This window comes from Peromyscus maniculatus, chromosome 13 (assembly GCF_049852395.1).
Source record: "Peromyscus maniculatus bairdii isolate BWxNUB_F1_BW_parent chromosome 13, HU_Pman_BW_mat_3.1, whole genome shotgun sequence".
Classification (NCBI taxonomy): Eukaryota; Metazoa; Chordata; class Mammalia; order Rodentia; family Cricetidae; genus Peromyscus; species Peromyscus maniculatus.
Window position 1 is genome coordinate 55,951,328 of NC_134864.1, and position 23,726 is coordinate 55,975,053.

General features: G+C 46.0%; 1 protein-coding gene across 4 annotated transcripts in view; it reads left to right on the forward strand.

Annotated features, from left to right (window-relative positions):
- Positions 1-23,726, forward strand: part of LOC107401015 (aldehyde oxidase 3-like) — a 39,452-nt gene that overhangs the window by 7,477 nt on the left and 8,249 nt on the right. The window contains exons 4-13 of one of the 4 annotated variants that reach the window (XM_076550494.1): positions 166-274; positions 3,162-3,288; positions 7,229-7,290; positions 10,254-10,334; positions 12,940-13,020; positions 15,919-16,063; positions 16,881-16,973; positions 20,554-20,705; positions 22,665-22,758; positions 22,858-23,059. In XM_076550494.1, the coding sequence (XP_076406609.1) occupies positions 166-274; positions 3,162-3,288; positions 7,229-7,290; positions 10,254-10,334; positions 12,940-13,020; positions 15,919-16,063; positions 16,881-16,973; positions 20,554-20,705; positions 22,665-22,758; positions 22,858-22,865 (952 nt within the window). In that variant the 3' untranslated portion in view covers positions 22,866-23,059. Of the gene's footprint in view, positions 1-165; positions 275-3,161; positions 3,289-7,228; positions 7,291-10,253; positions 10,335-12,939; positions 13,021-15,918; positions 16,064-16,880; positions 16,974-20,553; positions 20,706-22,037; positions 22,180-22,664; positions 22,759-22,857; positions 23,060-23,726 lie in introns of those variants that run through there. The other 3 variants (XM_076550493.1, XM_076550495.1, XM_076550496.1) reach the window with 3 other exon arrangements.

Consider the following 23,726-nt stretch of genomic DNA (forward strand, 5'->3'; position numbering starts at 1 on the left):
TAAATTCAAAATCACTCATTTGATGATTTAATTTTAACATGCCCTCAATTATCTTCCTGTCAAAGTAATTATAATCCTGTAAATGCATCTTTTTTTTTGTTTTGTTTTCCAATACTGCTGTTGTTTCTGTGAATTCTTTTTTACTTTGCTGCATGAACTTTGAAGTCATTTCTCCATCGCTGCCTGCCTGGTTCCCATCTGCTCTCTTCATGGGGCTGCTGTCACCACTGTTGAAGGCATAGGAAGCACCAAGACCAGGATTCACCCCGTCCAGGTAAGAGCTTGTTTTAACAAGTTTAAGATTTAACAAGGTGTCCTAGTTATCGTTGACCCTCAACCTGACACAAACTAGAGTTGTCTGGGAAGAGAACCTCAACCGAGGAGCCGTCTAGATCAAGTTAGTCTGTGGGTGTGTCTGAAGGGGATGGTCTCCACTGTGAATTGATGTAGGAAGGCCGGGACCACAGTGGGCGGCACCATTCCCTAGGCAGGTGGTTCTATATCAGAAAGCTGGCTAAGCACCCTCCATAGTTCTTACCACACTTCTTTGGTTTGGAATTGAGCTCCCTGGTCGGAGGTAAGGCTATGTGGACTAGCAAGCAGACCTGCCTTCAAGTTCTGATTTGACTTCACTCACTGATAGACTGTGACCTGGAATTGTAATCCAGATAAACTTTTTGTCCCCCCCCCCCCAAAGCTGCTTGGGTTAGGTAGTTGTCATAGTGACAGAAATGACACCAGAACACAAGTTTAGGTGACTTCGTTAGTTGTGCAGATCGTGGCTTATGGGTTTAGAGGACAAAGACGGTAAGTGAAGGGCTCTGTTTCCTTTACAGAAAGAGACACCGTTTTTCTCCTGAATCCCTCGAAATCCTTTCGAGGCTTTCTTTGTCACCACTTGAAGTTTATTTGGAAGAGTGGGGAGGATGGCCTGGAGAAAATGGCTGATAGATGGAGGGGGAGGAGAGGCTGGAGAAAGTGGCCGGTAGACTGGGTGGGGAGGAGAGGCTGGAGAAAGTGGCCAGTAGACTGGGCGGGGAGGAGAGGCTGGAGAAGGTGGCCGGTAGACTGGGCAGGGAGGAGAGGCTGGAGAAAGTGGCCAGTAGACTGGGCGGGGAGGAGAGGCTGGAGAAAGTGGCCGGTAGACTGGGTGGGGAGGAGAGGCTGGAGAAAGTGGCCAGTAGACTGGGCGGGGAGGAGAGGCTGGAGAAAGTGGCTGGTAGACTGGATGCCTTCCATTGTCTCACAGCCTCAGCGGCCCCACCACTTTCTGGGAATCCTTTGGTTTTTACCACGAAGACTACAAAGGAGACGACTCCCATGTATCTTTGTCTAGACAAGAAAATGAGACAAACTAGGACGTGTACTCTCTTTGGTAAATGTGTAAATAGCCATGCTGCTGATTCTAGTCAGAAAGACTAATATTGTGGCCTACATATTTGCACTTAGCACTTATGCTGTGACAGTCTCCTATGAAGGTTGTGTGTGCTAAGCAGCCCCAAAATTAAGTCATAAACTCTTCCAGAACCAGGATTTTCACCTTAGCCTGAAAAATACCTTTCCAAGGTACACACAAAAAATATATTCCATAAAGACTATCAGCAGGGCTGGGAAGATGGTCTAACCAATAAAGTGCCTGCCTACAGCGTGAGGACCTGTGTTCTAGCCCCAGTACTCATATAAAAAGCCGAGTCCAATGGCACTCGCCTCAGGTCCCAGCACTAGGGAGGCGGAGACAGGAGGATTCCTGAGGCTTGCTGGCCAAACGCTCTAGTTGAATTCATGAGGTCTGGGTTCAGTGAAGTGGTAGACAATGAGGATGACCCTTGCCATTAACATCTGTCCTCCACACACACACATGTGTCTGTATACACACACACACACACACACACACACACACACACACACACACACACACACAAATGAGATCATTGCTTTTTCAAGAGATGATTGGCAGACTACCAAATCACAGGCCTGCTTGTCCTCCTGCCTCTAAGGGACCCTTCCCATCAGAAGCACACAACTGAGTATTATCAGTCTCCGGGCCAAGTATTTACAGAATCTTTCAGTTCATGCAGTAAATATTTCTTAGTAAAACTATCCAAATGTGAACAAAACTTTAGGTAAGTACGGTAGCTGAAGTTTTCCTGTGTCCCACCTGGCCATGGTCAGGACAAATCTCTCTCACCCACCAGTCCTGCAGCCGCTTGGACCCAAGTAAACACACAGAGGCTTATATTAATTAAAACTGCTTGGCCATTAGCTCAGGCCTACCACTGACTAGCTCTTACATATAAACTAACCCATAGTTCTTATTTATGTTTAGCCACGTGGCTTGGTACCTTTTCTCAGTTCTGCCTTCATATCTTGCTTCCTCTTCTGTGTCTGGCTCTTCCCAGAATTCTCTTCTCTGCTTGTCCCGCCTATACTTCCTGCCTGGCTACTGGCCAAGCAGCATTTTATTTATTAACCAATCAGAGCAACACACATTCACAGCATAGAGAGCGATATCCACGGCAAATTACTAAAGTTAACCCAAAAGGCAAGAGGTAGAAAAGATGGATTTCCCTTCATGGAGGTAGTCCTTGACAACAAATCTCCAGTTTAAATTAAATTTGGAATGACTGAGGATAGAAGGGTTGCCTGTGTGGTACCACAATGAGGGAGTACGGAAATAAAAGTGGTCTTGGTGGAAGGCACTGGGTTAACATGGAGAACTCCCTTCCAGACACTTCAATGGGACCTTCCCCAAAAAACCTCCCCTGGTGTTGTAAATATGAACAATTGCAATGTTCGTGGTTCCTATTGTTAGTCCTGAGACTCACGACAAAAAAACCAGCTCCACAATTCTGAGCCAAATTTGAAGCAAACTTTAACTAAAACCAGTTCCCAGTGAATGGCCATGAGACACGTGTTATGGGGCTTCTTAAGGGCAAAACCATAAGGACACTGTATTTCCCACGTGGCTTTGTTATTTTCCAAAAACTACAACTCCAGGAAGTTACCTGGTCCTCGGGCAAGTGAGGCTTACAGGTTGACTTTGGCTCTTACGCTCTGCGACAGGGCCTGCACCTGCCTGTAGTTTCACCAGACAAAGAAGTTCATTTCATTTCTGAGGACTGAAATTCTCAGCCTGGAGTGTTCCTGCTCTTCGTTTTTAGGAAAGGATTGCCAAAGGCCATGGTACCCAGTGTGGGTTCTGCACTCCAGGCATGGTGATGAGCAGCTACGCTCTCCTGAGGGATCATCCAGAACCCTCCACAGAACAGTTAACAGAAACCTTGGGGGGTAAGTCGTGACTTCTTAAATTGTAGGATAAGGAGGCAGCAGGTAACGGGGATGCTGGAGCATCTCCATGCCCAGAAAGCCAAAGCACGTGACACAGGTCTAAACGCTGATCTTTATGAGCTACACTTCATCAGTGCTGAAAAGTATTCATCCCCACTGAGCAGGAGGGAAGACTGAGGCAACCAGGAGACAGTCAAGTGCATTCCCCATGGAACTGTGACATTCTTGGCAACATATCATCTAAGGGACTTTAGTGTGTTACATATTGGCATGCCATATGCTTACTGAAGTAGTCACTGTCTGGGCATCACTGATGTAAATTCAATGCTATTGAGATGGTATTCGGAAATATTAAGACGTTGGGATCTTGCGATTGGAGCTAGCCTACATGAGCAGTGACCTTGTGGCTTGTTTTTGTTTGTGGCTGGGGCTGTCACATTCATTCCTGGAGTAAAACTGATGCTCATGAAATCACAGACGCTATGAAATTAAGGAGGAAAATGCAGTGACTCATAAGCATGCATGCCATTGAAATGCCTTGAGACCTCAAAGGTAATTTCTCCTCCTTTGTCCTCGCGAAAAATTTTATTCTCCTCAAGTCTTATCATTCTGTCAAGACCCTTTTTAATTTCTCTGTTTTTTCGAATCTGATGAACATTGCCTTCTGTCCTTATGCAAGTCATGGTCTAAACTATTGAATAGAATAAGTCAAGCAGAGCTTTGTGAGAAAATTAATCCACATCATTAACACTGAACTGCTGTTTAATTGTGTCTCGTGCACTGACATTTTCTGTCCTCGATACAGAGGAGCCCAAACTTGTCAAATGCCCTGGGAAATCTCCTCGCACTATGTCTGTGGAATTAAGCAGATCCACCCTAGAATTCTTATCCCAGAAGAAAAGGCTAGCTTTCTTAGTCCCTCGTCTCCTCAGAGACAACACTGTTTTTAGGCTCTGTCACAAATAACCCCTGTCAGGACAGATCCAGAGATCTGGCCAAGAGTAGTCAACCTCACCTAATACCCTTCTTTAAAAAAAAAAAAACAACAAAAAAACAGGCCAAGGGTTGGTTGTCTCCAATGTTCTAGAACTATGTTGGCTTATTGTTATGTCTCACAAAGATTGCTGCTCAAAATTTCACAAGCTCATCCTGCCATGAGACCTAATTCCCTTGATCCATCTGACATCTTGAACAAATTCAAAGAGGCTACACGTTCTCTTAAAGTCTCCATGTATCTTAGACTTCAAGGCTTTTTGAACAAAGCCCGGCCAATGCTTAGTTACCAGGTATTCCTGTTGTGAGAAACATGTGAGTGATTTAAGAACAAGACAGCTGTGCCTTCTCTCGGGCATCTCTTAATGTTACTCGGTTACAGTTGTTCTCTTTTTGACGTGTTGATGATGATGATGATGATGATGATGACAGTATTTTCTCCACAACCTGCCTCGGTCTCGTGTCCAGTCGAGCTGACACTGCTCTGTACCACACTTTGCCTTTCATTCTCTGCTTTACCTCATGATGTTCAGCATTTCTTCTCTCCTTTCTGGTTTGGCTGGTCGGGAAGCAACCCGATCACAGCCCTCCTCCCTCAGATCTTGTCACATCCAGTTATGTCCTCTCCAGCCCCACAGCTGAGCGCTTCCCCTGCTCCTGTACCAACGATTCCATCTGTGGTTTCTGACCAGTATGGGGATGGGGCAGGGAGCTCTGTCACTGTGCCGCACTCTTTGAAATTGCCTCTTCACAACTACTGCCCGGAAGAACATTGAGCAGTCTTCACCTTCAGAGATCCTGTCCCCAATACCTGCCATTGTCATATCATAGTCTTTGTGGTTAGCTTGACAGCCTTGCCCGACACTGGTTTCTCTGACTTTCGTGACCCTCAAGAAGCCTTTGCCCCTGATCCCCCTATTTTAGCAGAGGTGAAACCTCCCAAACTTGGGTCACTAAAGGATGCTTTCTCAGCGGTGGCTTCCTCTGTTACAGCTTCTCCAAAAGAGGTTCTGTCCATACCTTGCATTGGGTCAGGTGACCTGGGTGGTCCATCCCCTCTAGCAGCCAGATGCGGGCCCAACTAGTAGGAAGGTGCTGGCAGTATGAAGGGTTTCCACATAAGGGCTGCAGGGGTGCTGAAAGGAAATAATCAGGCAGAGCCTTGAGTCAAAGGGGAAGCCGGGTTCGTCAGGATAGGAGTCTTGACATTTTGCTGAAATCTGAGGTTCTACAAGCAGATTTCAAAAGTCACAGGCAGCTAAGAATCAGAGAATCGGGGTTAAAATAGCAAGTTAGGGAAGGGAACAGTAAACCAGGACAATCGCCTGCAGGAAGCAGCGTGGCCTGGGATGTGCTACAGAGCCCGAGGCCTGCGTCTCTCAATAAGTTGTCACCCTAATGGTCTTGATACCCTTTCTTCAGAGAACTTGGATTTCCTCTCAAATACGTACTTGATGATCCTAGGTCCTGCCGCCTTGGTTAGTTTTTATTCTGTAACATTGCCACGTGTTTTACCGAGTCTCATCTCTCCAGGCTTTAGAGGTTCCTGCTAGACCCCCAAAGTCTCATTGCACCAAGACTGAAGTGATTCTCTGTATGCCTTCAGTCTGTGCTCTTACATCTAGGACTGCCACAACAGCTAACTTCTGGAATGCTTTCTGTCCTCTGTATCATTCCACGAGACGTACTACAAGTCAGTTATGCAGAAGAGGAAGTTGAGGTACAAAATGGTGCACTTACTGCCCCAGACCTTAAACCTAGCCAGGGGGAGAGTCCGCTTTTGAACCTGGGTGATTGATGTAGACCCCACGCCTTTATCGCCTTGTCTGAATTTGTTTACAGGACTGTTTTTTTTTCTTATTATTTTCTCTAGAAAAATGACAGAGACTCCTCTACTTACTTCATACATTTGAGTAAAATTAATGTATGTTTCGAGTCATCTCTCCTCCTAATGCAGCCCCTGTCCTTCTGTAAGCATTAACAACTGCCTGCTCTGTGGTGTGTAGTGTGCCCGTCTGTGGGCCTTGACCTTTGGGACAATGCTTTGTCACAAGGACTTCTGATGCTGATTGTTGTTTTGAAGGAGTCTGTGAAAACGTTGTGTAAAATGCAGAACAGAACAGAAATGCCATCACAGTCTCAGAGTCTATGATCTCACCCGATAACAGGGAGAGCCAGTGGTCGAAAGAGACTCGGCAAGGTGAGATGACCCCTCTGTGTCGGGTCAGTCCCTCTGATAGTATGAGATTATTAACACCACCTACTGGTTCTCAAGAACTTGCAAGGGTCTGCGATTTCACCCTGCTTGCAGGCTAACAAGTTATCCTGCCTCTGTTGTGGGATGCTGGTGGAGACGTGAGATTCTCCAGCTGGGTCAGTGACTCAACAGAGTAAGCATGGCTGGAGCAGCCACACCCACCACAGCAGGTCCTGGGTCCCAGATCCCACAAGGCAGTTCCGATAGAGCCAGTAACCCCCGCAGGTGTGATAGGTCATGTTACAAGGAAGAACCCTGGATTTAGGAACTCAAGTCTTATCTAGAGGAGCGCCCTCTAGAAGGTGGCATATCCTTGTTATGCTAGAAGTTCTCGTTTCTGTAATGAGACCCTGTGCTTACTTTCTCTACACAAGGATCCTGGAAAACGATCTGGATCTAAGCAGTGAATATTCACAAGCTATGCACATCTCTGGCATGTGAGTTGTGTCCCTTACAGTGGCATTTTCTGTCCTTTCCTTCCACCAAGTTTCTGTTCTGTACCTCTCTTGAGAGTGTACCCCGTAAATAGGTCCCGAGTAACTCCTAATAATATGTGTGAAATCCAGAAAGATTCCTTTTAAATGATTGGCAAGGGAGGTAATATAAAGAGAGAGTCGGTATGAATGAGGGAGCTACAGCAAGCCCAGAGAAATGGCCTTGGAGTTGAAACCGTGCCTTTCATTCCCCCAGGTAATTTATGCCGCTGCACTGGATACAGACCCATTGTGGAGAGCATGAAAAGTCTCAGCCCCGTGAGTGTGAAATGACTGATGGCCGCTGAGCCACCCTTATGCCCACCCCCACACTGGCTCCTTCCAAACCTCCCTGACACACACGCCAGATGGGTTTCAAGGAAAGTACAATTCTGTGTTTTAAAGAAAAATGATTTTCTGTTTTCGCCCATCTCAGTAAGCGTAACTGGGTGTTTTTTTCAGAAATACAGACAGGTAGCACCATAATAGCTCTTTTTCTGAAGGTGAAGTTTGGAAATGGCGTATTCTTAGTGAAAATGGATTAGGCCGTTCTAACATCTTGCTTCATGATGAAGAAAAACTGATAAAAGTCTGTTTTTCAGACTGTCACTTCCACAGCACTTTTGGTTGAGACATAGCCCAAGTGAAGCATTTCTATCAAGTGAATGCCCCTCTTTGCTCTGATTGTGATTCCGTCTGAGATTAATCCTGATGGGAGATGGGGAAGAGAGGAGAAGCCGTCTCCATCATTCACGTTAGGTGGACTCAATTGAATGTGAGATCTGCAACATCCACAAAGCATCAGTCCAGGACTCCCTCTGCCCTCGCCATCTGCAGACCTCTCCGAAGCAGGCACCGCATGCTTCCCACAGCCTCCTAGAGCAACCCTGATGTCAGACATGCAGGGCTTCCCACACCAGTCTTCCAACCCTCCAGATGCTCACAGGGTACTCTGCTTTAACCTAGTAGTGTGACACTAACTACTCAGAGTTAGTGTCACACTCGACAAGTTAAGGGCTCACAAGACTGATTTCATCTTATCAAATGCCGGACTGGGCCTTTGGTATTTCTGATCCGCTAGCTAAAAATTAGTAGTTCCTAGGACTTCCTTCCCTCCTCAACTTCAATAATTTGCCATAACTCAGGAAACACTGCTTAGTCTTGCTGGGTTGCTTTAAAATCTGTTATAAAGGGAACAGGTGAATAGCTAGATGAACTGGTACAGCAGAGAACATCTAGAAAGGACATCCAGTCAATGGATTTGAGGTCTACCATGTTCCTAGCATGGGGTGCTTCATCAACCCAAAGGCTCATAAATTCTCTGGTTCAAATGTTTTTTTTGTATGTTTTAAATTTATACAGGGTGTGAATACATGTATGTGGAGGTCAGAGAGCAACTTGTTAAGTTGGTTCTCTCTCTATTTTTTTGTTTGTTTGTTTGTTTGTTTGTTTTTTCAAAACAGGGTTTCTCTGTGTTGTTTTGGTGCCTGTCCTGGATCTCGCTCTGTAGACCAGGCTGGCCTCGAACTCACAGAGATCCACCTGGTTCTACCTCCCGAGTGCCGGGATTAAAGGCACCGCCATCCGGCCTTGGTTCTCTCTTTCTACTCTTACCCAAGTTCCAGGGTTTTGAACTCAGAAAGCACTTTACACACTGAGCCACCTCACAGCCCCAGACGTTCTTGTAACTGTATGGTTGCACACATCTGCAATTCCAGCACCCAGGAGGTAGACTAAGACAGAATAATTGCAAATTCAAGACCAGTCTGGGCTACATAGCGAGTTCAGGGATGGTGTGAGCTGCAAAGTAAGACCTTGTCTCATCTCAAAAATAAATAAATAAAACGTTTTTAAAGCACTCAATCTCCAGCCCCATTAACCCCCAGGCTGGTCCACTCACTGAGCCAGATTGGTGGGCTGCAAATTAAAACCCATTAATAACAGGATCTTTCTGCCAATTGGCTCCATCCTAAGGCTCTTCAGGAGTGGCCAGAGGTTCAGCAAAAGGAAGGAGTTGTCAGTGATCCCTGCATCTTCGTGACAACCCAGAGAATGTTGCTCTGATTTCAGAAGCTCCAGGTCCTCCATGTCTTCCACTCCTCCCTTGGACAACCTGCCCCCCACCTTCTCTCAGGAGAGGTTCATTGAAAACTAAAGGTTTTAATACATGGTGAGCAATGGGCATAAGCCTAGACTAGGAGAGACAATGGGGAAATTGCAGTTACTATTAATAATTAGAACATAAAGTTATGCTGAACAAGCGTAAACTAACTTCATATCAGAATGCATAGCCTCAAATCCTGATTCCACAATTCTCTAGCTACACAATTTGATAAATCACATAACTTTCCTAAGCCCTTGTTTTCTTGTCTGTGAAGTGGAATCGTGATTAAAAGAATTAAAACATAACATGTCCACAAAACACAAAACGTCATGTGGAGCACAGACTGTTAGCTCAACCAAACCTAGACCACAACCTACACAGTTTACCACTTCCACCACCTCTGTGTCTGAGTCCATTTTATATTCCTGGACCAGAATACCACACACTGGATCAATTCTAATGACCAGAAATCCATTGGTCACAGTTCTAGAAGCTCATACAGTCAAGATCAGGGGGTTCCATGGAGCAAGGACTCTCTTGCTGTGTTATAACTTGGCAGAAGACACTGCAATCGTGGAAGAGATTTGAGGGTAAAAGAGAGCCAAATGTGATATTTTGTTTGTGCTCTAACAAATAAAGCTGCCTGGAGATCAGAGAGCAGAGCTAGCCACTAGAGGCCAGGCGGTGGTGGCACACACCTTTAATCCCAGCACTTGGGATCTCATGCCTTTGATCCCTGTACTTGGGAGGCACATATCTTTAATCCCAGTACTTGGGAGGAGGAAACAGGAAGTGATATGGTGAAGCAGAGAGAGGAAGTGATAAGGCGGGGTGGAGACAGGCGCTAGGCCCTTTCAGTCTGAGGATTCCTAGAGGTAAGAAGTCTTTCCAGTGGCTGGCTGCTAGGGGTTCTAGACTGTCCTTTAAATAGAAATCTTCTCTGGCTGTAGTGGCATTAGTCCATTCTTGAGTGGAAACTCCTTCTAACACGATCACAATGGCTCTTAAGTTTCAGTATGCGTTCTGGAGGGACACACATTGTAAGCATCCCATCCCATCATCATCATAATCATTCTTACCCCTGGATTCATACAACTCTATGACTCTCTGATTTAACCATTAATGTTGTCTTCTACAGAGTTCATCTTGCTGCCGGATGAACGGGAACGGGAAATGTTGCTTGGATGAAGAAGAAAATGAGCCGGCGAAGAAAACCAGTGTGAGTCTCCCTCTCCTTCCCTCGAGTCCCTCCATCTTCTTCTATTTGCCCTCAGTGCATCCTGCCCACACGAGTTACAGGGTTTTGCGTGCTGGGAAAGAGCAGAGGCTCCCTAAACAAGTGTCTTACTTCTGGCCTTTCCACCCTTTCTGTTCATTGGCCTCTGGTCACCGCCAGCAGGAGTCCACCCGAAAGAAAGGAGTCTTCCGAACAGGGCTGTGGTGAATAGTAAAGATGGCCCCAGCGTGGGAAGCTGGCTTTGGGAAGACAGGACCTGGCTCAAAGCCAGCTCAGTGGCTTCTTCAGTGTAACCGGGTGACCACTGAAGGAAGTTTGGAATAGAGCACATTTGCTCATAAAGGCCCAGGTTGAACGCCACACAGCAGTTGTATATTAAATGTCTGATTTTCCTAATGACTGAGGTCCAGAATCTCCCTTTCAGCCAGTTGTGGCAAGCAATGGAATTTGTGAGTCGAGGGCATTAGATTTTGCTTTTATACTTTCTGACTGAGCAATTTCATTGCCAGAAATCCACTCCAGGAAAATAATTAAAAATAAGTCACATATTTACTATGAAAAAAGATGTGCACCTCAGGGTTATGTGTAATAAGGGTTGGTGCTAACCTGAATGTCTAGCAACAGGGGATCACTTAAGACTGTCTTGACATAGCTGCTTAATTGGAACTTACACTAACCTGGAATCTTCTTCTGTAACCTTTAAAGAATTTAAACATAAAAATGACTTATCTAAAGTGAAGCAATTTGAGATTTGAGAATTTGGCACCATTAACTATTACCAGTATATGCAATATAAATACATATATGCAAAGTGAGATTAGGAATGGAAAAAATAGACATAATGACAGGAGTGGTTACATCTACACCATGCTATTACGAAGCTGTTTTATTTCTGTAGACTTTTCAGCAGTTCAACATGATTTTATTATAATTGCACACACACAAACATGTTTAAACAAAGTGAGATTCCTGTGGACATTATAGTAGTTACATTAAAAACACCACTTCCTCTAAAGTCAAGTTCACTTGGTTTCTAGTCTAGAGAGAAAGGAGAGGAAGACATTTGTAAGAATAGCGTAGGCTCTTTAGCCCACAGCCACCAAATATCCCTGCGTGAAGTGACAGGGGGTCAGGCCCGTCACCCGTATCTGCAGGCCCAAAGCAGAAACATTAAGGAGACGAGCCCAGTCCTCATCTCTCTGTGCCCAGCGCTGTCCCACACGGCTGGCATCACAGACCGAACACCCAGCTCGTGTGTCCCAGTCTCACCCACTCCCAGTCTCTTCCCTCAGCCCCCGCTCAGGCATCTCTCAGTGAGGAGGGGCGTGGAGCGGAGAAGCCTACAGGGGTCCTGGGAAGTGGACTGGGGGCTTCTGGGTGGAAGAACCCTGAGGTCATGGTGCCAAAAGCCTATGGCTAGCAGGCAGTGGGGTTCTGGCTGCGGGTGGAATGTTCCCTAACTCTGGGATCTCCTTGCACCCTGTGGGAGGGACTTGGTGAGAGAGGGCCAGACTGGGGACTCAGTGGCCAGTAGCCTGCGGGCAGATGGGGATGGACTTCTTGAAGCTGCGTTTGTTGTTTCCCATACCGGTAAGATATATAAATCAGGGCACACTGCACGGTGTCAGCTCCGACCGCTGTGACTTGACAGGGAATCCCTTTTCTCTTGGTGGCGTGATCCTAGCAATAGCAGATACTTTTATTCCGATCTCAAGTAGTCATGTCAACTCTCAAATCACACACTGCACGCGCAGTAAGATTATGTGTGTTATAGAACAGCCACAAAGGGGTTAATGGAGGAGGGGCTACAGACTTGGGGAGTTGGCTTATTGAAGACCGCAGCTAATACAGATGCAAAGAGCCGTTGCAGGGGAGTTATTAAGAACCCCATGAGAGAGCATCTGGAGGCAGAGCCAAGCCGGGCTCAAGGCAAGCCGAGGCCAGGCAGAGGGACTGGTGCCAAATTTGGCGCCCCCAGGAGAGGGCCAGTCAGGCAGTGGGCACGATAATGAGCTGGAACTCAGGGGACCATCAGGATCCCTCTGCCTGTCGGGTGTCTTGTTGCACACACATGGGGTGGCCAGGTCAGGGAGGCCCTCAATGGCCACGACAGAGCCTTCATTTCAGGTGACCCAGGTGAGGGGTTATGCTCTTTGCTGGTCTAGAGTGTTTGATGAATTCTCGGGCCTGGCTTTGCTGATGTGGTTTTAATTTGTCACACGCTCCCAATCTTCCCCAGCGGGCATCTTGTCTTGCCTGAATAAGCTGGCACACCATGTCCCCTGGTTTATTGCTGGGCAGGGGGTGGTGTCTGCTTGCACACACAAGATACAGTGTCATCCTGTCTCTGTGCTTGCACTCACAATGGAGTCAACTTAGGGCAAGGCACAACCTGAAAGCCCCTGCCCTCCCCTCCCCTTCTCTGCCCTTCTCTGCCCTCCCCTGCCCTCCTCCGCCCTCTGGCCACTGTCCTTATGTCCTAGTCCCCAGTCCAGGCTTTTCAAACAAACGATAGTCACTACATGGCTGCCGAGAACCAGGTACCAACCTTTGCCACAAAGACTAAAACTTTTTTTCCCTTCTTCAGATTTACACCAAATTGTATGAAAAAGAAGAATTTCAGCCTTTGGATCCAACTCAGGAGCTGATATTCCCACCTGAGCTAATGGTTTGTTCTCCCCCTGCCTTACTTGATGGTGCTCGTGAGAGAATGAACAGTCCCACCATCAGCTCCTCCCCACCGGCGTCTCCGCCCATATTTGCTCCTCTGGGTGACTTTGCATTGTGTGGCCCTCCAGAGTCACGAACGCATTTTTTTTTTAAATTTATTTTTGCCTGTGGACAGGCTCCATCTTGTCTCTGATCTTTTCTCATACTCCATGTCCAGGGCAAATGCATTCTGGTACCCAATACCCTTAAAGATCCATAGGAAATTCAGGCTAAGACTAGGCAAGGGCAGATCCGGGCCCCTGCTTGAGTAACCATCGTCTCCACACCGGTACAAGGCTCTGAGCTGCCTCCCTTACATTGTCCAATCACTTCTCTAGGCATCCTGTGGACTCCTTTCTATTTTCTGTTTCTCAAGCTTCTATTAGGAGAGCCCCAAGTATCCGGCCCCAGGCTGGACACCCCGGATGTGGAAAGGACAAACTGCCTCTTCCTGAGGACAGTCCTGCTGATGTGGGCAGTGTCCCCTCCCTTCCCCCAGGGGATATTTATTCTCCTGCAATGGGGCGCTTGTCTCTGCTGCCTTGTGTGCAAGAGAATGGCCGAGTACCGGCACTCTACACAGTTCTTGGCCTTTTGTTTGTTTGTTTTTTTGTTTTTTGTTTTTTGTGGGGTTTTTTTTTTGGGGGGGCGGGTTGGTTTGGCTTGGTTTCAGTGCCACATACATCTTTAAGAGTGACAACCCAGCACATTTTTGTTATGTGGGTTATAGCTATTGGCAGATGCAGTGTGTGAAATTCAAGTGGAAATATTTTAATTATTCAGTTCATTTCTTTATAAGTAGCCAGAGCAAACGTTTTAAAATATTTATTTATGTGTCTGGGTGTTTTGCTTAAATGTAGTATCTGCACACCACATGTGTGCAATGCCCATGGAAGCCAGAAGAGGGCGTCAGATATTCTGGAACTGGAATTATGGATGGTTCACTGCTGTGTGGGTGCTGGGAACCAAATTCAGCAACAAGAGTGGCATTGTTTCCAGATTGTTCTACACCTCTCTAACTCTGGCTTAAGAGAAAGCAGCTGGGTTCGCATACAGCTGCAGATAGGTGTGAGGACACACAGCACGGAGCAGTTTTACACCCAGGCATACACTCCCCAGACAATGGGAGGAAGAAAGCAAATCGTATACATTGTTCTTCACTATAAAACAGTTTTGACTTTGGAACCCCTAAAGTGTGTTCTGTGGGGACTGCCAGAAGTGATTGGACTCTACTTTGAGAAGTGCTGGCTTCACCTGAGAGCATATGACACATTTCAGTAATCAGAGTTTTCCCACATGCCCAGGAACTCTCCTGTCCATCATCCTTCCCCACTCAATACGTAGACACTTAGCTGAATGCAACATTTACAGTGATAAAGAAGTTTTCACTTAACCAGTCCGCCTTTAGTGACAGCTTGTTTCCAGCAGCCTTCTGCCAGGATTCCTGTACGACAAAATGATTCAGTGAGATGACCCATTAAAACATGGAAATTATACCAAAAGACCTTCCCCATGGATGCTCCGGCAAAGAGCAAGCATGTTTTCATAAAATTTGTTTGCCAGGATATCATCAAAGTTCATTTGAATCAAATTAAGCAATTCGATTCCTGCTTGAGAAATGGTTGCCTTGTTTAATATTAACTGGCAGAGACTGTTGAAACCATGCTTCTTCTAAATGCCCACAACTTTGGTTTCAGAGGGCACCAGGCAAGGAGCCTGGTGCTCTGGAGTTCACATCCTCTTCACGGTAACAATCCATGTCACCTTGACCAGGCTATGTCTCTGATTGGCTCCTTGTTGTATTTTTTCCTTTGGTAAAGCTATATGAGTCGTTAGCATACTTGTGCTTTCTTTCCTGCACACTGTAAAATAATGCCAAATGTGATTTGACTTAGTAGGGTAGAAATTATTTTAGGCAGAAAATATGAGCATATTAAATGATTCCTGTATCAAATCAAAACAGAGGGCACAGGAAGTCCACAAGAGGAGAGAAGGGAAGGAAACCAAAATTAAAAGTCTGCTTGACTAAGCATGAAATTATCCTCATGAATATTTATCTCACGCTCGTTCACGTTAATGTATTACTACCTATCACAGCCATTTGTTTTAGAGAAATTGATGGCAGGAAAACCTAAGGAAATTCTGCTGTTAACAACTGAGAAAAACCCACCGGTAGCGTTGAAGCTCTCCGTCTTGCTTAGGAAGCCATAAACATCAATGGAAGGTCCCACTGGCTTCAATAGCTGGATGTTTTCTGTTTTCACTGGTTTGTTGTGGTTGGGGGGCGTTGCTTTTTGTTGTTCAGCAAAACAGCTTTACCCCGTATTTCAGTGACCACTGAGAGCCCAATGACATTCATACATCATCCTTAGTTTTCACACACATCAAGCCAGACATAGAGAGAGAGGATCCAGAGTTTTCCTAAATTGATCTGGGTACTCAGTAGCCAGGCTGGGATTAGAACCTGCGTCTCCTGTCTCCCGGTACATTCATCATGTTTCTCTGCCTGGTAATGTCATGTAGCCCTCAGCCCATATGTGCTTAAGTCTCTGGTGACAGTCTGTCGTCATCGATAGTTTGGTTTACAGTCATTTCTTTGGTTGGGAAATTGACATAAGATTGTGTATGTAAGAGTCTTGTTTGTTTATGTTAAGACTTCATTAAAGTCTACTTCATTTTTTAAGCTGTAAGAGATGAGAAAAATATTCAAAGGAATTAATTTAGTTATGAATTTAGACGAAAAATACCTGCCTTTGTTTTGTGATCCTCAGTTCCTGCCTGTTCAGTTGCGAGCTGTGAAGACGTCTATGTGTGCTCTGTCACTAACATCATCATTGTCTGAATTTAAATACTGCAGAGAATGGCAGAGGATCCCCAAAAGAGAGCTCTGACTTTTTGTGGGGAGAGGACTACCTGGATTGCCCCAGGAACCTTAAAAGACCTCCTGGACCTGAAAATGAAGTACCCCAGCGCTCCACTCATGATGGGCAACACCTCTCTCGGTGGGTAGCAGAGAAGCAGATCCCCCTGCTCTGTTGAGACCCAAACTGCTGCAGGAGGAGAGAGCTGTGGCACTGGGTCACCAAGCAGACTCTCATCTGGCGACAGGCTTCCTTCTCTGGCCCAGCTGATGGCCGGCTTGCTACGAGGCACATCAGCCTCTCATTCCAGCTACAGAGTGTGATTAGATTGCAGGGAACAGGGAGATGTTAAGGTTTTGTTTCTTCTGGCACCAACAAATAGTAAAACAGATCTTTCTCTTCCTGAGTTTCAGAGGATGAAATCTATAGGTGATCAGTCTCAGCCCAAGAAAGGAGAAACCACTGAGAAGGGAAACAGGCTTCCTTTGCCATGATTTTTATTTCATTTTAATGAGTTCTAGGTCAGAGTTTTATTTACCAAGTGAAATTAAATGAAATCTAGCTGGTGTGTTCCTTCCCCTCCTCTTCCTCTTCTTCCTCCTCCCCTCCTCCTCTTCCTTCTCTTCCTCTTTCTCCTTTTCCTCCCCCTCCTCCTCTTCTTTATCTTCCTCTTCCTCCTCTCCTTCCCTCTTTTCCTCTTCCTCCTCTTATTCCTCCTCTTCCTTCTCTCCTTTCCCTCTTCCTCCTCCTCACACTGGGGAAGGTACCCGAGGGATCACCAGGTTAGACAAGTGCTCTACTACTAAGCAATATCCTCAGCCGACTTCACCCTTTAAAACTTTGGTGCAGAGGCTCGCTGGGTTCCCTGCCTCCTGAGCCTCCAGGATTACAGGCATGCGTCACCAGGCCCAGCATGCACGGTTTTATTCCCAGTTATGATCATTCTTCTCCCTTTTAGGGCTTGATATGAAGTTCAAAGAAGTTTCCTACCCAATTATCATCTCTCCTGCCAGGGTCTTGGAATTACACATCGTGACCAATACAAAGGAAGGTATGTTCTCATCTGTTCTAACAAAGTCCGTGTGTGGCCGGTGGCTTGGCTGGAGAAGGCAAAGGTTGTTTGACTTGACACTAAGGAGGTCACAGGCTCATGAGATGGGAGGAAATCACACTTGGCACTACAGTGCCCAACCACGACTGATCCTTTGTACAGAACATCTTCTAAATTTAGAAAATCCTGAAAAAAAAGTTTACACATCTTGTCTAGAGATTCAACTTTTTATGCAGAGAACTGGGCCTCAAATAATGTTTTTGAGACAGAGTTTCCCTGTGCAGCCCTGGCTGTCCTGGAACTCACTTGGTAGCCCAGGCTGGCCTCGAACTCACAGAGCTCTGCCTGCCTCTGCCTCCCGAGTGCTGGGATTAAAGGTGTATGTCACCACTGCCTGGCTCCACTTTGCTACTTCTAAGGTCCCAGCTCCCCAAAGAGACTCCTCCCTGTTTTCTTCTCTCTGGTAGCTGAGGAAATAGTTACCTGGTCTCTGGTAGGTAGCGCACAGCATTTTTCCAGGCAGCCCTCAGCTGGTCTTTCTCCATCGAAGCAGAACCGGTTCCAGTGAAAGCCGCACAGCTATCCAGCAAGGCTCGATGCGACTCTCTCACAACATCGAATTTGACTCTGTGAGAAGCACAAGCAGAATAAAGCCACTTCTAAACATTCCTTTTTTAATTAGTTTTCAAGTTATTTGGTTTCTCCCCTGATGCCAGACGCAGAGCTGTGAGCCGGCAAATCAAGTCTCCCGAGGAAGACGTGGTTTCTTCCCTAGGTGTCAAAGACACAATCAGCAGATGTGTCAGGAAATCATCAGAGGAGGATCTAATGACTGTGCCCCTCATCATTTAGAGTTCCTTTTATTGTCGGTGGAATCTTCTTCCACAGCTAAGAGACGCTTTCAAAATGGTGCTATTTTAGGATCATGACAGTTTGGGTGCTTTTTAAACTTTAATTAAAGAGAGTCTGGGATTTATTTTAAGGAAGGAAAAATACAAAAGTAAGTAAACATTGAAGTGCTCTCACGATTGAGAACACACGTGTCCGTGTTCTTCTCCACACCTTGTGTGTTTTCTATTAACAAATATGTTTAAGGAGAGAAAGGATTTTTTTTCTTAATGTTGCTTTTTGAGCCAGGCTTGGTAGCTCATGTCTGTAATTTCAGCATCTGAGAGACTGAAGTGGGAGTGTTTCCATGAACTTGAGGCCAGGCTGGGCTATATAGTGAATTCCACGACAGCCTCCTGGGCTGCAAAGTAGCGCTCTCTCTCTCTCTCTCTCTCTCTCTCTCTCTCTCTCTCTCTCTCTCTCTCTCTCACACACACACACACACACACACACACACACACACACGCTGCTTTTCATCTTGTGCAGGAAAGCATGTGCTGTGCTGAGGAAACTCCTACCTAACCCATGTGTTCCCAGCAGGCCTTGTCCTCAGAGCAACTGGGAAACTGCAGACCACACACAGAGGCATACACACACAAGTCTGTCAGGGTTGCTGTCTTCACTGAGGGCTTCAGTGCCGCTCAGTCACATCACAGCTCTGACTCTGAGGACTTAATTATTTCTCTCGGTCTTCATCTTGCCAATGAACAGATCCTCATGGAGTAAGCGCTCTTTCAACATCCACTGAGTTGTAAATAAGTCCGTGCTTTGTAATCTCCGATGGCAGAGATCTCTGTTTAGTCAATGATGAGTCACAGCCCAGTAAAGAGAGGTCAAGTAAGTTGGCATCCTGAGGTCAATGAGGGACGAAAAGCCACGGAGAAGAGTCGAGAGGTGGCTTAGGTGAACAAATACTGTCTTTCTAGATGAATCTTTGGTCTCTTGAGCTGGGCTGTTTGTTCTCAGTTAACCTGTTGGACAAACAAAACAATACCTTACTAACCGGTATTCTGCCCTGAGATGAAGCGCCAGCCACACCCATTCACACCATGAGGCATGCAAGCTTTGTTCGGCCATACCCAACTTCCTGCAGGTTATTCTTGCCACAGCCCTTTTATTCAGCTTTCCAAAACTAAATCACGAGCTCCCCCTGCTGAGTGTGTGCTGATAAAACCGACCCTAAAACACTTGCATTCTTAGACATGTAAGCAGTTACAAATTACAGTTTTTTCCTATGGAAAGTGGGTGACTCCGACACAGAGTGAAGCACGATGTAATGTACAAAGCAGAGATGCACCAGATGCACATTTCTGGTTTCCTGACGAGATTTTCTGAGCATGGCTGCTGGTAGGTAACACTTCACAAGCACCAGAAGCGCCACCAGGAGGTGCTTACGAACACCTCTTTCCACATCTTCCTTTATCACTTATCATAGCTGATATTACATTACTTATGATTTGCCTAGTTATCTCTTTCCCTATTGAGCACTGACTTAAGAGGAGACCTTATCTGTATTCTTTGTCCAAGGTGTTGCACACAGTAGGTGCTTAGAAACAGTTAATGAATGAAGCAGGTCAGAATTTATTCATAGTGTCTCTCAGGATAATGGTTCAACTAGGGAATGATTAGAACCCTGGTCACATAAAAACAGATACAGGTTTAGTAGTAAATAATAGAAATGAGAAGAACAGGGCTGGGGAGACAGCTCAGTGGTTGAGGCACTTGCCACACAAGCCTGAGGACCAGAGTTTGGATTCCCAGGAACATAAATGCTGAGTGGGTGTGATGGGCTGCCTGTCATTCCAGCCTTGGAAGGCAGAGACAGACAAGCCCCAGAGCAAGGTGGCTTCCAGGACTATCTACATTAGCAAGCTCTGAGTTTGATTGAGAGACCCTGCCTCAATGAATAAGGAGGAAGACTGACAGAAGACATTCCTAAAATCCACCCTGGGCCTCTACATGAATGCATGTTGCACACATATGCCAGCACAGATGCACACACACACACACACACACACACACACACACACACACACACACACACACACACAAAATGTGAGAAAAAAATTAGAGGGAGCACGTTGGCAAAGGAATGGAATTCCAGTTCAACTTTTAGATGGGAAGGGTTTGAAGCAAACCAGGAAAACAAGGGTTATGCAAGGCATCGGAGATACAGTGGTCTACAGCAGGTCTTCACCCTGTGTGATGAGGCTTATCATCAGGTGGTGAAGGCAGACGTCACACAAACTACATGAAAGGTTTCAGCTATGACCAGTACTGCCCAAGAGAGACACATAATGTTAGAAAGGCAGGTAACAGGGCAGTCCAACCAAACTGCAACTTGAGACCAAAGGTAGATGGGCGGCATCAGGTTGAGAAGGTGAAGACCTCACGGACAAACACCAAAGACAGAAAATAGTGCCTGATGCTGGGACAGAGCAGGAGCAGGAGAGGCCGCAGAGAGGTGAGGGATGTCCTGATAGCAGAGCTGTGAACTGCCCTGAAGGTTTTGGTTGCTTTTCAGGGGTCATGTGCTGCTTTTGCTCTTGTGTCTCCTTGGATTTGTAAGATTGTCTAATGAACATGGGGAATACTCATGAGTGAAAAAGGCAGCATCATAACTCTGGCCATCTTTCCATCTCTCCATCATTTCCAAGCTTATAGAATATTAACAAAGCCATCTCATTTTCAGGGCTGACACTGGGCGCTGGCCTCAGCCTGACCCAGGTAAAGGACGTCTTGGAAGATGTGGTCTCCAGGCTCCCTGAGGAGAGGACACAGAAGTACCGTGCTCTCCTGAAGCATCTGAAGACCCTGGCTGGGCAGCAGATCAGGAACATGGCTGTAGGTTCTCTGCACCTTCCTCTGGGTGGGGTTCTTTAAGAAGGAAAGATGGCCTTAGTCACTATTTCTGTTTCTGGCTGTACCCACCTGTTTTCCACGTGGCTGAATGAGTGGTTACCTACTTCAGACCCCTGCAGAGTAAGCCACTTAAATGGCCAGGTTAAATGCAGGGACGACGTCTCCTGGTTCATTCACCCATGATTTTACACTGTCTGTGATTTTCTGTTGAGGATTTGTCTGTCCGATCCAGAAGCTTCTGTCTTTAAAAGCCCCCAAAGAGGTTTTTGGACTAGTTGCCTTATAAAGATGGGTTTGTTGAAAACAATTAACCTGGTCACAGATGTGAATGAGAGCCACACAGTCTGCTCAACATCTTCTGTGGTTTCATACTACCTCTATAATTTGCAGACTAAAATATTAACTATAAATACAGTAGCCACATGAATGACCATCAACAGTAAGTAAGTAATGTGGAGCAGAGTTATCATTGATGGCCCTCAATCGCTCTACATGAAAGCTAGGGAGAGCTCAGTGATAGAATATCCACTTAGTGTGTGCAAGGTCCTGGGTTTGATACCCAGCATAACAGTAAAAGAACTAGTAGACTGTTTCTTCAGTCCAATCTAAATCTTCTCTGATGACTGTGAATGTATTAGTTAGTATTTTATTGCTAGGAAGAGACACCATGACCACGGCAACTCTTATAAGGAAAACATTCAATTGGGGCTGGCTTACAGTTCAGAGGTTCAGTCCATTATCATCATGGCGGGAAGCATGGCAGCATGCAGGCAGACATGGTGCTGGAGAGGTAGCTGAGAGTTCTACATCTGGATCCACAGGCAGCAGGAAGAGACAGCGAGCCACTAGGCCTGGCATGAGCTTCTGAGACCTCAAAGCCCACCCCCAGTGACACACTTCCTCTAACAAAGCCACGCCTACTCCAACATGGCCCACTTCCTAACAGTGCCACTCCCTGTGAAGCTATGGGGCCATGTCCATCCAAACTACCACAGTGGATTTGTGTTTTGGATGTCTTAATTCTTAATCTCCTAATGTTAATGTTCTGATTTGCCTGATTTGGAGTGCCTGCAGTGTCCTTATTGGTCATCCCATCTGTGGTTCACCACCTGACGTGTGTTCTTACTGGTGGAACCATCAGTAGTGGTTTTTCCTGGGAGGCAGATTGCTCAGAGCACAGGGATCTACCCCCAGGCCACATTTCCCATGTGGTGTCTCTCACCAGAATCTCTCATTATGCTACCAGCCAGGAAGGGATCCATAAGGCTTGGCTGGAAGGAGACTTTTTTTTTTTTTTTTTTTTTCACCCTGCAGATGCAGCTTGTCTCCAGGTGCTAGCGGGTCCCCTCCTTCAAACACTCGAGGTCTCAACAACTTCATCGCCCCAAACACACTTCTCTGGCCCCCACACTCATAGCCCCACCCTCCCACCAATACTTATAAGCAATCTGTGTGGCTTTGTTTAACCATTTCCTGTCTGCCGTCATGCAAGCTACAATGCATTAACTGCAGCATAGTGACCTCATGCATAAATCACAGGTTGAGCTCCCTCCTAACTGAGGTGGTTTTCACTGTCTTCTTTCTTTCTTTCTTTCTTTCTTTCTTTCTTTCTTTCTTTCTTTCTTTCTTTCTTTCTTTCTTTCTTTCTTTCTTTCTTTCCTTCCTTCCTTCCTTCCTTCCTTCCTTCCTTCCTTCCTTTCTTTCTTTCTTTCTTTCTTTCTTTCTTTCTTTCTTTCTTTCTTTCTTTCCTTCTTCCTTTTTTTTGTAAATAATTAAAATAAAAGGATAAGTCATTGCTTTAAACATTTCAGAATTTGCAAGAAAAACTTGGAGCCATACTGGCATGTTTTATTCTAATGGCTGAATTATCCTGAAAAGAAATGTCCTCCTCTGTGTAATTCACAACAAAAACTCCGGGTTGCTTATTAGTATTTCTTTTAGTCCTTAGGTGGTCATATTATCAGCAGACTGCCAACCTCTGACCTCAACCCTATTTTGGGTGTAGGCAACTGCATCCTCAATGTTGCGTCAACAGGTGAGTTACTGAGTTCCCTTCTAGGCACAGATGAGCCCTCCAGACACTGAGCACAGAGATGTGGGGTGATAGGAACTCATCGTTCACACCATTTGACAGGGTTCTGATGTCTCATTTTGTTGTGGGAAGACCTAGATGCACACGCATCGGGAAGACAGCAAAATGACACCCTCCTAGCAATCGAGAATTGTCAATAGATCCATCTCCACTTGATTTACTCTCTGATTGTGTGAGGTATTATTAATTGTCAACCTGATAGGATCTATAATCAATAAGAGACAACCCTTTAGGAACACCTTGATTCTGAGTCTACCCTGACTTAGGGTCACATTCCACATGATGAGGACTCATATTGCAAGACTGTCTCCACTTCAGACCCAAACCACAAATTGGGTCTCTGGAACTTCTGACCAAAATCAGGGTTTCCATGACCCCACCCTTTGGGTCTATTATTTTGCTACCTTGGCTCCCAAAACTCAGGCAAGCGCTTTACTGTCGTCTTAGTTAGGGTTTCTGTGAAGGGACACCATGACCACAGCAACCTTTACACAGGAAAACATTGAATTGAGGTAGTGGCTTTCAGTTCAGAGGTTCAGTCCATTATCATCATGGTGGGGAGCATGGTGGTGTGCAGGCAGACATGGTGCTGGCTACATCTCGATCAAAAGGCAACAGGAAGTGGACTGTGGGTCAAACTGAGTGAAACTTGAGCAAAAGAGGCCTCAAAGCCCGCCCCCACAGTGACACACAAGTCCACACCCACCCCAACACAGCCACACCTCCCAGTAATGCTGGGGACCATTTTCTTTCAAACCACCACAACTGTGTTTGCCCATTTACTGTATGGGATATTATATATGTCAAAGGTTACCGGTGAGCCCTGGGTGAAGACATCACAGGGCGGCACTCATGGGAAAGGACACAGAGCTGCTAAGTTCTCTCCAAGCCAACCACCGTCCAGATACCTC